The sequence below is a fragment of the Primulina tabacum genome, chromosome 13 (genome assembly GCF_025594145.1).
Source record: "Primulina tabacum isolate GXHZ01 chromosome 13, ASM2559414v2, whole genome shotgun sequence".
In the NCBI taxonomy this organism is placed as follows: domain Eukaryota; kingdom Viridiplantae; phylum Streptophyta; class Magnoliopsida; order Lamiales; family Gesneriaceae; genus Primulina; species Primulina tabacum.
The window spans coordinates 11140635-11155645 of record NC_134562.1 but is presented as its reverse complement, the minus strand read 5'-3'; the positions used below and the strand labels follow the sequence as shown (position 1 = coordinate 11155645).

General features: G+C 41.8%; 1 protein-coding gene across 1 annotated transcript; it reads right to left on the bottom strand.

The window, feature by feature from the left end:
* Positions 1-12507: 12507 nt before the first annotated feature.
* Positions 12508-13295, bottom strand: LOC142521862 (uncharacterized). Its single transcript, XM_075625036.1, has 2 exons — positions 12689-13295; positions 12508-12596 (listed from the first exon to the last, which is right to left on the bottom strand). The coding sequence occupies exons 1-2, from the start codon at positions 13293-13295 to the stop codon at positions 12580-12582; spliced, it is 624 nt and encodes a 207-aa protein (XP_075481151.1). The 3' UTR covers positions 12508-12579.
* Positions 13296-15011: the final 1716 nt, after the last annotated feature.

Sequence of the window (15011 nt, the reverse complement as noted above, 5' to 3'; positions counted from 1 at the left end):
GCATGCTGAGTCTTTAGACTCACTAGACTTGATTGATGTAGGTACTAACGATGCAGAGGCTGAGGGCGGGGACCAGTGAGTTAGCTCGGATCGGCGGTAGTACGAACCCAAGGACCTCATGTTTAGTTATTCAGTTTTATGTTCAAACTCTTGTTATAACTTTTATATATTTTAAGTTATTGTTTAAAACATTATTCAGTTTCCTCTGCTATGTTTATGTTAAACCGTTGGGTTATTTTACGAAAGTTTTTATACGTTGCAAGTTTATTTCTTTAAAGAGAAAATTTTTAATAATTCCGCAAAATTATGATTACGAAATACGGGTCATCACAGTTAGAATTATTAATACGAAATACGGGTCATCACAAAAGGCATCAGACCGATGTTTCTTGTAAAGGGTTGTACTTACTACTGATCTCGAGAAGCTCACGAAGTCACGTCTTCAGTCTGTAAGTCCTCTTTCACGTATTACATTTTTTTGAGCATGAAATAGTTTACCAGCATGTTCTCAGGAATTATTTTATAAGCATGTTATCATGAAAAATATTTTATGTCAAGATTATGTTTTACCAAATATATATTTAAATTTCAAGAAAAATAGTAGAAATATTGCATGTTGGTTACGTAAGAATTTTACATGGTACAGTATGCCTCCTAGACGAGTTATTGACCGCCCGAGGGGTGCTGAAAGCGAGGCTGATGAGACTCAGAACCGTTATGAGGATAGAGGTCCAACGCCACCTCCTCCACCACCTGATATGCATACCCAGATGATGGCGGGAATGACTCAGTTCCTCGCACATTTCGCGGGGAACAATGCTGCAGTGGTAGCTAGGCCGCCTAGACCCGAGGCTATATGTGAGCGGTTCATGAGTATGAACCCGAAGGAGTTCACTGGGACGTCTGATCCCATGGTTTCTGAAGGATGGATTAAGCCCCTAGAGGTTACTTTCAGATTTATGGAGCCGAAGGATGTTGAAAGGGTCTGCTGTGCGACCTATCTTTTTGGAGGAGACGCCCGTCTATGGTGGGAGGGCGCATCTGTAGCTCTGGATCTAGCTACTCTCAGTTGGATGCGCTTTAGAGAGGTATTATTCTCTAAGTATTTTACTGATGACGTTCGTTTGAGGTTGACCAGGGAGTTTATGACCCTGAGACAGGGTGACATGACTGTTACGGAGTTTATCCGTAAGTTCGAGAGGGGTTTTCACTTTGTACCCCTGATCGCGAACGACGAGGGTGTCAGGCTTAGGCACTTCATGGATGGATTGCGGTTGATCTTGTGCCGTGATGTTAGGGTTGCTGGCCCTACGACATTTGTGGTCGCCATCTCTAGAGCTCTTACTGCAGAGCGGGATCAGAGAGATATCGAGAATGACCACCAGGGTAAGCGGCCATTTCATGCGCCCCACCGCCCTCCTCAGCAGCAGCAGCATAAGAGGCCTTTCCATGGCCCATCGAGGAGCAGAGGGCAGCAGCAGCAACAGGGACGTGTGGTCCCGAGGATGCAGGAGTACCCGGTCTGTGCCAGGTGTACACGCCGCCATACCGGAGTTTGCATGTATGGCTCTGGGAAGTGTTTCAAGTGTGGCGGTACTGGCCATTTGCTGAAGGATTGTCCTCAAGGGACATTGTCTACTCAGGGCAGAGTGTTTGCACTCCATACAGCGGAGGCGAACCCAGGGACTATGCTCTTGACAGGTATCTTAAATCTTTAAGTTTATATTTGGGAAAATTTTAGCATATTAAATTCAGCATTTTGGGATTAATTTCTTTGAATTATTGGGTTATAAGATTTGAACTTAGAAATTGTGATAAGATTGCATGTTCTATTCAGGTCATTTTGAGAATCTAAGTTAGAAGAACTTTGACCTTTGCACGTCTATAGGATTAATTCTGGTAAATTATTGGATTTAGATATATGTTCCAACCTTTCAGGAAGAATATTTATAGGCGGAGCTTCTACGAACGCCTTGATTGATTCAGGGGCCGCTCATTCATTCATATCTGAGACCTTTGCGAATTCCATCAAGGGCAAGACGATTGGATTGGATGTGGCGTATTCTGTGGTTATTCCATCTGGCGAGTAGATGGCAGCGACTAGCGTAGTACGAGACATAGACCTCGAGCTTCATGGAAATCTTGTCTATGCGGATTTGATCGTGCTGCCAATGCCAGAGTTTGATATTATCCTTGGGATGGATTGGCTGCACAAGAACAGAGTACTTATTGATTTTCAGCGAAGATCTGTTCTAATCCGACCGCTTGGAAGGGAGCAGTTTCTATTTGAGCCTGACAGTTACTTTAATTTGCCTATCATGATATCTTGTTTTCAGGCTAGGAAGCTCATGCATAGGGGTTGTTGAGCATTCATTGCGACCATTATATCTATTCCCGAGGTCCCCATCCAGTCAGTTGCAGATGTCCCAGTTGTCAGGGACTTTTCAGACGTTTTTCCCGATGACGTCTCTGGTAGACCACCGGTACGAGAGGTTGATTTTTCGATCGATCTTATGCCAGGTACCGTGCCTATCTCTAAGGCTCCATACAGATTAGCACCGTCAGAGATGGTTGAGCTCAAGAAACACATTCAGGAGCTTCTTGACAAGGAGTTTATTCGCCCGAGTTTCTCTCCATGGGGCGCGCCTATCTTATTCGTGAAGAAGAAAGACTGATCTATGAGGCTTTGCATTGACTACCGGGAGTTGAACAGGGTTACAGTGAATAATAAATACCCACTTCCGAGGATCGAGGATTTGTTTGATCAGTTGCAGGGAGCCTCAGTATTCTCCAAGATAGATCTGCGTTCCGGATATCATCAGTTGAGGGTGAAAGACGCCGATACTTTTAAGACTGCTTTTAGGACTCGTTATGGGCACTTCGAGTTCCTTGTGATGACGTTCGGTCTGACGAAGGCCCCGGCGATCTTCATGGATCTCATGAATCGTGTATTTTAGCCGTATCTTGATCAGTTCGTCATTGTATTCATAGACGACATTCTCTTCTACTCAAAGAGTCAAGAGGATCACGACAGGCATCTGACCGCAGTATTGCAGACATTGCAGAGGCACAAGCTGTTCGCTAAGTTAAGCAAGTGCGAGTTCTGGTTAGAGAAAGTGACGTTCCTAGGCCACATCATATCTAGCAGTGGCATTGAGGTAGACCCAGCGAAGGTTGCGACAGTCAGAGATTTGGAGGTGCCGCAGAGTGCATCAGAGATCCGTAGTTTCCTTGGTCTAGCAGGATACTATCGGAAGTTTATTCAGGGTTTCTCCTCTATCGCAGTTCCACTCACGTCATTGACTAAGAAGAATGCTATGTACGTGTGGAGCAATGAGTGCCGGAAGAGCTTCGATTCTTTGAAGCAAGCTCTTATTTCAGCGTCGATCTTGTCCATGCCTTCTGGGCCCGGAGATTTTGTATTGTATACCGATGCTTCGAATTTCGGTCTAGGCACAGTGTTGATGCAGCATGGGAAAGTAATAGCGTATGCTTCTCGTTAGTTGAAGATCCACGAGTAGAACTACCCTACTCATGATCTTGAGATAGCTGCTGTAGTATTTGCCTTGAAGATTTGGAGGCATTATCTATACGGAAAGAAGTGTCAGATCTTTACCGACCACAAGAGGCTCAAGCACTTCTTTACGCAGAAAGACTTTAATATGCGTCAGAGGCATTGGTTGGAGTTAGTCAAGGATTATGACTGTGACATTAGCTACAATCCTGGTAAAGCTAATGTAGTAGCGGATGCTTTGAGCCGGAAAGTCGCAGTGATGGCTCATTTGACAGTTCAAAGGCCTCTTCAGAGTGAGATTCAGAGGTTTGATCTAGAAATTTATACTCGAGGTAGAGTTCCCCGTCTATCTACCTTGACGATTAAGTCTTCTTTATTAGACCGTATTCGCAGCGGCCAGTCATCTGATGAGCAGTTGCCGAAGTGGAGGCAGAGAGATGAGGCGAAGGGCAGTATTTTGTACACAGTGAGAGATGGCATTGTTCGTTATCGAGATAGGATATGTGTTCCTAGTAGCGATTCTATTCGAACAGACATATTAATTGAGGCCCATATATCCCCGTACTCTATTCATCCTGGGAGTACGAAGATGTAAAAGGATCTGCAGATGTTATATTGTTGGCCTGGTATGAAGAGAGAGATCCGGAGATTTGTATCCGAGTGTATGACTTGTCAGCCTGTAAAAGCTGAACATCAGATACCAGCCGGCTTACTCAAGCCACTTCCCATTCCCGAGTTGAAGTGGGAGAACATTAACACGGATTTCGTGGTTGGTTTACCAAAGTGGGCTAGAGGTTCGAATGATATATGGGTGATTGTTGATCGTCTTACCAAGTCAGCGCATTTCTTGCCTATTAAGACGACTTTCTACATGATTCAGTATGCCGAGTTATATATCCGTGAGATAGTCCGATTACACGGTATCCCAGTCTCTATTGTTTCTGACAAAGATCCGAGATTCACTTTCTCATTTTGGAAGAGTCTGCATTCAGCGATGGGTACGAAGTTGTTGTTTAGCACAACTTTTCACCCTCAAACAGATGGTCAATCAGAGAGAGTTATTCAGATCTTGGAGGATCTTCTCCGTGCTTGTGTCATCGATTTCTCAGGGATCTGGGAATCGAAGTTGCCATTAGTGGATTTTACCTATAACAACAGCTTCCAGCCGTCTATAGGTATGGCTCCCTATGAAGCACTGTATGGAAGGAAGTGTAGATCGCCTATTCATTGGGATGAAGTAGGCGAGAGATCAGAGTTAGGCCCAGAGATCATCCAGCAGATTGCCGATCTAGTAGTCGTAATCCGTGACAGGATGAGGACTGCTCAGAGTCGACAGAAGAGTTATGCCGACCGGAGGAGGAGAGATCTAGAGTTTACCGTTGGCGACCATGTTTTTATGAAGATTGCACCGATGAAGGGTGTCATGAGATTCGGAAAGAAGGGGAAGCTTAGTCCGAGATTCATCGGACCATTTGAGATCCTCGACAGAGTTGGGACATTAGCATATTGTGTTGCTCTTCCGCCGAATCTGGCCGAAGTACACAATGTGTTCCATGTGTCGATGTTGAGGAAGTATTTAGCGAACCCTTCTCATGTGTTGAACTTTGAGCCATTGCAGTTTTCTCCGAACTTGTCTTATGAAGAGAGACCAGTGCAGATCTTAGACCGTAAGGAGAAGAAGCTTCGAAACAAGGTGATCAAATCAGTGAAGGTCAAGTGGCTTAATCATTCCGATGAGGAAGCTACTTGGGAGTCAGAGTCAGAGATGCAGAGTCTCTTTCCAGATTTATTCGGTGAGTTCAAATTTCGAGGACGAAATTTTATTTTAGCGGGGAAGTGTTGTAGTACCCGAAAAAAAAACCAATATGCGTAGATATGTGCATAATTTCTATTATTTATTTTTAAATGGTTATTATTTTAAGAAATTGTTGATTTAATTGCATTTAAATCATTTACGTAATTTTTAAGGACTTTTAAATCGCATATTTCAAATTTTAGCTTTTTAAATATATACGCGAGACCGGACCGGAGATAGGAAATCGGAGATGAATTTTTTGATCCAAAAATATTCCTCAATTTATTCCGAGCTAAGAAATAATTTATTTTAATGAAATCAAGAGGATTTAAGTCTACTTTAATTAATTAATCACCAATTTAATTGTAGGCTTCTTAATTCATCAAGATTATGCTTAATTAACCTTTTAATCAAGCTTATCTAACCTAGGATTCTACTTAAGCAAAACTTAAAAAAATCCTACACCAATTGGAAAGACAACTCTCGGTCAATTCCACTCCACACAATCCCAACTTGACACCATTTAACTCCCCCAACAACAAAACAAAGGCCACTCATTCATCATGCATGTTTCCCCCCAACTTGACATCATTTACTCCTCCATGCACCACCTTATTTGATCACAAGCCTTCACCACCTTCTTCACTCCACCTATTACGAAATTATAGAGATTTAGTAGCTCCCATTCTAGTCCAAGACAACAACAATAACAAGGTTTCTTCATTTCCGTTCTCGTGTCTCCTGGTCCGACGTATCGTGTTGTTTATTGTAAAAACAACTTAAAGCATGTTTCTATCATTTTTTTCTCTTCAATCAAGTCATATTATTATTTTAAAACATCATATGTGCATGAAACTTGAAGTAAAAACCGAAATCATGTTAGCATTTTCGAAATAACATAGTGCAGATTTTCAGCTTCCACCTATGCCCTCACGGTTTGGTTGTTTTTGTTGATGTACAGGGTGGCTCGATTCCAAGGCTCCCAAGGATGCTTATGGTCATGTCCTAGGGTGTGTTAGAGTCAAGTTTGATGAAGGGTTCAAGCCCCAAAACGGTAAGTTAGGTGCCGAACTCGGTACGCAAGAAACAAGTGTCATATTCTTATGTCATTTGCTGTCATTGGCTTGCGTAGGATGGTGTTCGAGCCATGGCTGGCCTAGGGCCAGCAGCCATGGCTAGGACCCTCCCATAGCAAGCATAGGACATGGTTAAGTCGGCCCTAAGTGGCTTGAGCAATGTCCCAAGTCGTTCGGACAGAAACAAGACAAGCACCCCCTTCAGTTTCTATTTCTTTTCATGTGAGTTGGTTCGGTTCTTTGAGGTTGGTGTGGATCTTGGTTGGCTTTTTCGCCATTAGCCATGGTTCACACAACGCCTCATGTTGTCTAGATCATGTCATGGTCAATCACATGGCCACTGGAATGATCCATGACAGCAAAAACAAGCAACACCCCCACGCGTGCCATGTGTGTTCTCGGGTGAAGCTTGGAATCGTCGTAGGTGTTGGCTTGGATTGTGGTTGGCCTAGGGCCCTTAGCCATGGTTCAAACCATACCTTAGGATATTGGGAAGAGGCTCTGGTCAGTGTTTCAACCCCCAATGGCCAATAGCCTCGTAAACGAAGCGATGCAAGCACAGTTGCTGCTAGAATTTTTGGACAATAGCTTTGAGCTTCGGTTCAGAGGTGTGTTTCGAGTTCTTGGTTGGCTTTTAGCCTATGGACATGGACTGGACAGTACCTCATTGAGTTATGAAGGTCATGTTTTTAGCCGTTTGTGAATTGGTTAAGTTTAGAGGTCGTACGAGAAATTACGGTGCGATGTGCCAAAGTGACTCTCGAAAGAACGTTTCATGATTTTGGCCTCCATCCACAAATTTTCGTGTATTACAGCCCTTGGTATTTATTTTCCAGTATTTTAGGCGTATTTTAATCATGACTAAACGATGGTTCGATGTTGGTTCGGGTTGGCACGGAGTCATGGTTAGATATTAAGTTGTTGGGCGTAATTGTCTCGTTTTCGGTTCGGTTATGATATGTTGGTCAAGTTAAGTTTATTTTCATGGTTCTCATGTTAGAATTAGGTCGCAGAAATCTTGGGAACGATCCAACCCATTTAGTAAAATAACACAGGAATTTAATTATATTACGTGCATAAAAATATAAAAGTTTATTTTTGAGATATATGCGATATGTCTTGTGGCCACTTCACGCTTATGGGATTGCAGCTTATGGGATTATTGAAAGGGATCGTTTTAAGGTGTTCGAAATCGCAACGGAAGCTCAAAATATTTTGTATCTCATGAAAACCGAAATTTTGGCCAGAAAATTTTTGGAAAATCGAACACCATGTACTAGTGTGCAAGCATATACAAAAATCTCAACTTTCATGCATAGGGTGTTGAGAAAATATACCTATCAACCTCTTGAGGTTGATGAATGGCACCAACTAAAGTGTAAACACTTTAGCTCTTGAAAGGAATGGCAATCTACAAGCTCTCCTCTTTCCTTCAAAATAAGGCCCACCACCAACTAGGTAGATCCCCTCAAATTTTGCACTAGAAAAATTTGAGGATTTTTCAATGAGAAGTGTGAGAAGTCATCAACCAAAAAATGAAGAGAAAAATGAAGAGAAAGTGGTTCAATATTTCGGCCAAGTGAGGGGGAGGAGAGAAGGGTGGAAGACTTGTCTTGGTTGTGGGAAAAGTGAAAAAATTGTCTTGCATGCCATACAATATTTTAATCAAAAATAATCCACACCCCTTCACCTCCCAAGCATGCAAACCATGGACTTTTTAATTGTCTCAAACATATTTGAGCCCAATTAGACTTTACTTGATTTTACTCAAGCCTACTAGCTAAATAATTATTTCCAATTGGGCTCTACAAGGCCCAATGTTATTTAAATAATCCAACACTTGAATTAATTTAATTATTTGGACTCTACTAGGCCCACTAGTGTTTAATTAATTCAACACTTGAATTAATTTAATTAAGTCCATAATAATGTTTATGAAAATCACAATTTTCAAATACATTATTCACTTGGCCAAATTTTTAATTTAGGAACACTTCCATTAATTAAAATTTATATTTCTCTCATAAAAGTCATACTTCCATTTTTCTTTACGCTTATAAACTCATTTATAAGCCGTTCAACACATTGAACTATTTTAACTTCTCAACGGGATCTAGAAAGCTAGCACTTGTGTGGCCCTCAATGGTTCATTGATACAACTAGCCGTGGGTTCACATCTCCATGTGATTCGGAGTAAACATATCCTTATACGAGCATACCCCAATTGCTCCATTCTTACTTATCAACTCCTTGATAACAAGAACGTCAGAACTCAAGTCTGATAGTACCCAACCAATCATGTTAAACGCCTAGCAGCATCGCTTACATGATTCCCTAGGTATCAAATGATAGTGCCTGCAAGAACCATTCAATTATGGTTAGCGTACAGTACGGTCCCTTCAACTCATATATCCCGACCGATTCGACAACCATTGGTTTATCGAGAGTTGTCAATGAATCGATACTATGTGTCATGTCGTAGTTGCATCGATGGTGTAATCTATGAAACCCCTTTCATAATTACCACCATACTCTGATCAGAGATTTCAATCTACATATACATGATAACACATAGGATATCCATACCCAAAGGTAAGCGGTGAATCCCCGACTACAATGTACGACTCCTATATGTTTCGACAGAACACCCAACCTTGCCACCTGATGACCCCATAAGAGTCGGTAAACAAGTCAAAGTGTAATTCTAGCACATAGAGTCTCAATGTTGTCCCGGGTCATAAGGACTAATGGTGTACAACCAAAAACTAGGACTTTTCAATTCGATAAGTGAGAACCACTTGGAAAGTCCTTTTATGGAGGGTTGTTCAGTGCACTCTACAAGGAGCACCTATCTGCATGTTCGGACATCACAATGTCCCCTACCAATGAAACATGGTACTCACATCGCAGATACTAGTCTCTAACTCGAGCGGCCTATATCCTTCTTAGTGGCGGCTGAATCGACTAGGAACCGCTCAGAATATACAAGATTACAAATATGAGTTTCATGATACTCATCATATGAGCATCTCATATTCTTTCTACTAATTGTATATTCAAGGGCTTTATCTATGCAACTAGCATGGGTATACAGATAAAGAAGTGCCAAAACGATAAATTCAAATATTATTAAAATAAAGACTGCTTATACATAGAGTTTCATTGTGAACACTCGGCCAACACTTGGCTCGACGGGCACCTACTCTAACAATCTCCCACTTGCACTAGAGCCAACTACCCATATGCTTCAAACCCATCGATTCGCGATGCTTTTCGAACAATGGTCCAGGTAAAGGCTTAGTTAGTGGATCAGCAACATTATCTGCGGAGCCGACTTTGTCAATCGTGACATCTCCTCTCTCCACGATCTCTCTGAGGATGTGGTACTTTCTCAATACGTGTTTGGACTTCTGATGAGACCTTGGCTCCTTCTTCTGAGCAATGGCTCCCGTGTTGTCACAAAACACCGGGACAGGAGCAACTCCATTAGGAATGACGCCCAACTCTTGGACGAAATTCCTTATCCAAACTGCCTCCTTTGCTGCAGCTGATGCAGCAATATATTCTGCCTCAGTGGTGGAATCCGCAGTACTGTCTTGCTTGGAACTCTTCCAAGAGACAGCACCACCATTGAGCATGAATATGAATCCAGAGGTTGATTTCGAGTCATCAATATCGCTTTGGAAGCTAGAGTCGGTATAGCCTTCCAATTTCAGTTCTCCACCCCCATAGACCAAGAAAAATTTATTGGTCCTTCTCAAATACTTGAGGATGTCTTTCACAGCTTTCCAGTGTGGAAGACCAGGGTTGGATTGATATCTACTCACTACACACTTAGTGCAAAAGCCACGTCAGGATGTGTAGATATCATCACATACATGATGCTACCAATCGCAGATGCATAAGGAATGCTGGTCATCGCCGCTATCTCTGCATCAGTCTTGGGAGACATAGACTTGGATAGGGACACGCCATGACACATTGGTAGATGTCCTCTCTTGGACTCATCCATCGAGAACCGCTTCACGATGGTATCAATGTATGTGGAGTGGGTGAGACCAAGCAATCTTTTCGATCTATCTCTATAGATCTGTATTCCCAATACAAAAGATGCTTCACCCAAGTCCTGCATCGAGAACTTACTCGCTAACCATATCTTCGTTGATTGCAACATTCCTACATCATTCCCAATGAGTAGAATGTCATCAACATACAACACCAGGAATGTCACAGCACTCCCACTGACCTTCTTATACACACAAGGTTCCTCAGGATTCTTAGCAAAACCAAACTCTTTAATTGTACTATCGAATCTGAGGTTCCAACTCCTAGATGCCTACTTTAGACCATAAATAGATCTTTGAAGTTTGCATACCATATTCTCACTTCCGATAGATGTAAACCCTTCGGGTTGAGACATGTAAATCTCTTCCTTAATATCCCCATTAAGAAAGGCTGTCTTAACATCCATCTGCCATATCTCATAGTCATACCATGCAGCTATGGCTAGAAAAACCCTTATGGACTTGAACATTGCAACTGGAGAAAAGGTTTCCTCAAAGTCAACTCCTTGTCTTTGAGTATATCCTTTTGCCACCAATCGCGCCTTGAAGGTCAATACCTTCCCATCCGCCCCAAGTTTCCTCTTGTAAATCCATTTACACCCTATGGGAACAATTTCCTCAGGTGGATCAACGAGATTCCACACTTGGTTCGAATGCATGGAACTCATCTCAGATTCCATTGCTTCAAGCCATTTGGATGAATCGGCATCAGATAATGCTTCCTTGAAGGTCCTTGGATCACATCCAAGGTTAGGCTCATCATGGCCCTCTTCAAGAAGCAGACCATACCTCATAGGTGGTCTCGAGACTCTCTCGGATCTTCTAGGAGCTTGTATCTCCTCACTTGGCTCATTGGGTGTGGCAACTGTGGGTGTCTCTCGAACCTCTTCGAGTTCTATCATCTTGCCTTTTCTATCCAATAGAAATTCCTTTTCCAAAAAGGTTGCATTCCTAGAAACAAACACCTTTGTTTCTTGGGGATGATAGAAATAATATCCAACGGAATTCCTTGGATATCCCACAAAGTAGCATAAAATGGATCGACTATCCAATTTATCTCCCACTGCCTGCTTCACATAAGCAGGACACCCCCATATTCTAAGATAAGAATACTTGGGAGGCTTACCCATCCATATCTCATATGGAGTCTTGTCAACTGCCTTTGTATGGACATTGTTCAACAACAGTGCCGCTGTTTTAAGAGCATATCCCCAAAAGGATGGCGGCAACTCCGTGAACCCCATCATAGACCGAACCATGTCCATCAAAGTCCGGTTACAACGCTCCGAAACACCATTCAACTGCGGTGTAGCGGGCGGAGTCCACTGCAAGAGAATCCCATTCTCCCTAAGATACTCTTGGAACTCGGCACCCAAGTACTCACCACCTCGATCCGATCGAAGTGTCTTGATGCTTCGTCCCAATTGCTTCTCTACTTCACTTCTGAATTCTTTGAACCTTTCAAAGGCTTCAGACTTGTATTTCATCAAATACACATACCCATACCTCGAAAAGTCATCGGTAAAGGTGATGAAGTAGGCATGTCCATGCTTAGTGGTGATGCTAAGCGGACCGCACACATCGGTATGGATCAAATCCAATAACCCTTTGGCTCGCTCCGCATGGCCCTTAAAGGGAATTTTGGTCATCTTTCATTTTAGACAGGATTCACAAGTCCTGAGAGCATTAATATCGGACATATCAAACATGCCAACACCCACTAGCTTGTTCATCCTTCTTAAGGAAATATGTCCTAATCGAGCATGCCATAATTGTGCCGAATTAAGAGTATCTTGTTTGCGCCTTTTTGTTGTTGTTACAGCTTGGACATTGTTAAGTGGAATATCTTTCAATTTTAAGGTGTAGAGATTGTTTTCAAGTTCTCCAGTACCAATTAAACATTCATTCTTGTAAATATTGCAAACACCTTTGCTAAATAAACAAGAAAATCCATCTTTGTCTAACATAGAAATGAAAATAATGTTTTTCACCAAGTCTGGTACAAACAAAACATCTCTTAACTGTAACTTAAAATCATTGTTCAAAAGTAAACAAACATCTCCAACAGCTTTGGCAGCAACTCTTGCCCCATTGCCCATCCTCAAGAAGGTCTCACCTTCCCGGAGCCTCCTACTTCTTCCCATCACCTGCAAATCATTACAGAGATGTGAACCACAGCCGGTATCCAATACCCAAGAAGTAGAGGTAATTGAAATGTTTACTTCGATATAGAACATACCGTTTCCAGAACTCTTCTGGGCCAGATATTCCCTGCAATTACGCCTCCAATGTCCAGGCTTTTTGCTGTGATGACAGATGTCAACAGTCTTGCCAGCCTTAACTGGTGCGGCTGCCACAGCGGGAATCGGAGTCTGCCTCTTCAAGGGCACGCTCTTCTTGGGACGTTGGAAAGAACGCTTCTTTCCTTTCCCAGGTGGACCGGTCTTCGTTCCAGATGAAGAGCCCACATAAAGAACCGGCTTCTCTTTCTTGATGGTGGACTCAAAGGTCACAAGCATGTTCACCAACTCCTCAAGGGTCGGCTCCATCTTGTTCATATTGAAATTCACCACAAAAGGATCAAACGAGCTAGGCAGGGACAACAGCAACACGTCGGTGGTCAACTCCGAAAGCAAGATCAAATCCATGCCAACGAGCTTGTCCACGAGCCCAATCAACTTAAGGCCATGCTCATGGACCGAGGCCCCATCTCGCATGCGTAAAGTGATGAGCTCCTTGACTGTGGCATGCCTAAGAGGCCGAGTCTGCTCACCAAAGAGCTCCTTGAGGTGCATATGAATGTCAGCAGCATTCTTTGCATCCTCAAAACGCCTCTGCAGCTCCATCGTTCATAGAAGCCTGCATATAACACCTAGCCTTCAAGTCATGGTCACACCAATCCTTGTAGGTCTGCAATTCCTCAGGAGTGCAGCTAGTCGGAGCCTCAGCAGGGGGCGACTCAGTCAGTGTATATGCAATTTTCTCTGAGTTCAAGATGATTTTTAGATTTCTTAGCCAAGTGATATAGTTAGGTCCGGTTAGAACGTGTTTTTCGAGAATGGCAGAAAGCGGATTGCGAATTGAAGACATGGTCAAATTTTGTACAAAAAAGTAAAACAGATAAATGTTAATGACTATTTTAAAATATTTAATAAGATATAAAGTTTGGACTTTAACTATATAAATTTTCGCTCCCACTGTTTTGACATTTTCACTACCCTCTAGTGAAAACGGGAAACTACTTTCCTCAGTAGGTACGGTACGTAAGGTCCAATTAGCGAATTATTATCCCGAATAATATCAGCCAATCATAATTCCTAAAAGGTAGTTTCCAATTGCATCACCATTCAACCCTCTACGTAAACTTTTGTCTCACGTTTGATTAGGACCCAATAATATGACGTCGTTCATCTTTACGTGTCAAGCCTAACCCATCGATATTGAACCTTAATGGACGGTCGCCATGAGTTCCCTCAATAATATGAGCCGAAATCATGGGAGTTCCACGTAGTTCACATCACCATGTCAATGGATGTCACAGCTTTCCGGCACCCAAAGCTCCCCCAATAATATGAGCGAGCCCCGAGTACGGGTAGCGTTCATCATGCACCCATTGTCGATGGAAGACAAGGAAATTATAAACAAATTTATAATTCCCCTTTTCGGACTTGATATTAATTTTGAATCTTATTCAAAATGAGGGTTTTTAATTTTGAAAGGTCTCATCATTAATTTTATTTTAAAAGCTCGCCATGTTTGATCATATGTTTGCCGGATTCATGCAACTTTGTTATTATCATAATAATAACGCACATACTCATTATTTATAACATATCATGCATATATTATAAACAGTAAACAAATAAGGATGATCAATCGCCCCAAAACTAATGGCCCGTGTGAGCTAAACACGGGCCTAGGTCCAATCATAGGGTAAATGCACGGGATGCAATGCAACTATTACATTAGCTTCCAATATTTACATGTCTTCGATCTTCATAATCATCATGGCCACCATCTTCCAATCTTGATCATCCACTACACTAATATTTACAATTAAATATCCATGGCAAATAGGGATACATCTCATGGGGTGGGAACGGGCCATAAACCAAGCCCACTTTATAAATTGATAATTATTACAATCATTCAACATCAAATATCCTAGCATACACCTAGCAAATTGGGCTTGGGTTTTTGATCATCTTTTATGCATAATATCACATATCATACACCATCAATTAATTATCACAATAATTAATTGATCCAATATTATATATCTTGAACCAATCATTAACCGCTACGATTATAAACTAAATTAACAAAGTATACAAACACCTTTGTCTACTTTCCAATTAATTTATTTATAACCGAATTTCTTATAAATCACAATTTACTATAAATAATTAAAGTCCAACTTCAATTATTTATTTTATGAGAAAAATTTGCAACTTTTGTAATTTTAAACTTAAGGGCCCAAAAACTTATTTTTCACCAAAACATTTTGGCCCATTTAAAAATTCACAAATATGTTAGCCATCCAATGGCCCAACAACTCAAGG

Bases quoted from the DNA above. Each gene is read 5' to 3' on its own strand.
- LOC142521862 (XM_075625036.1), bottom strand. From the start codon at position 13,295: ATGGAGCTGCAGAGGCGTTTTGAGGATGCAAAGAATGCTGCTGACATT.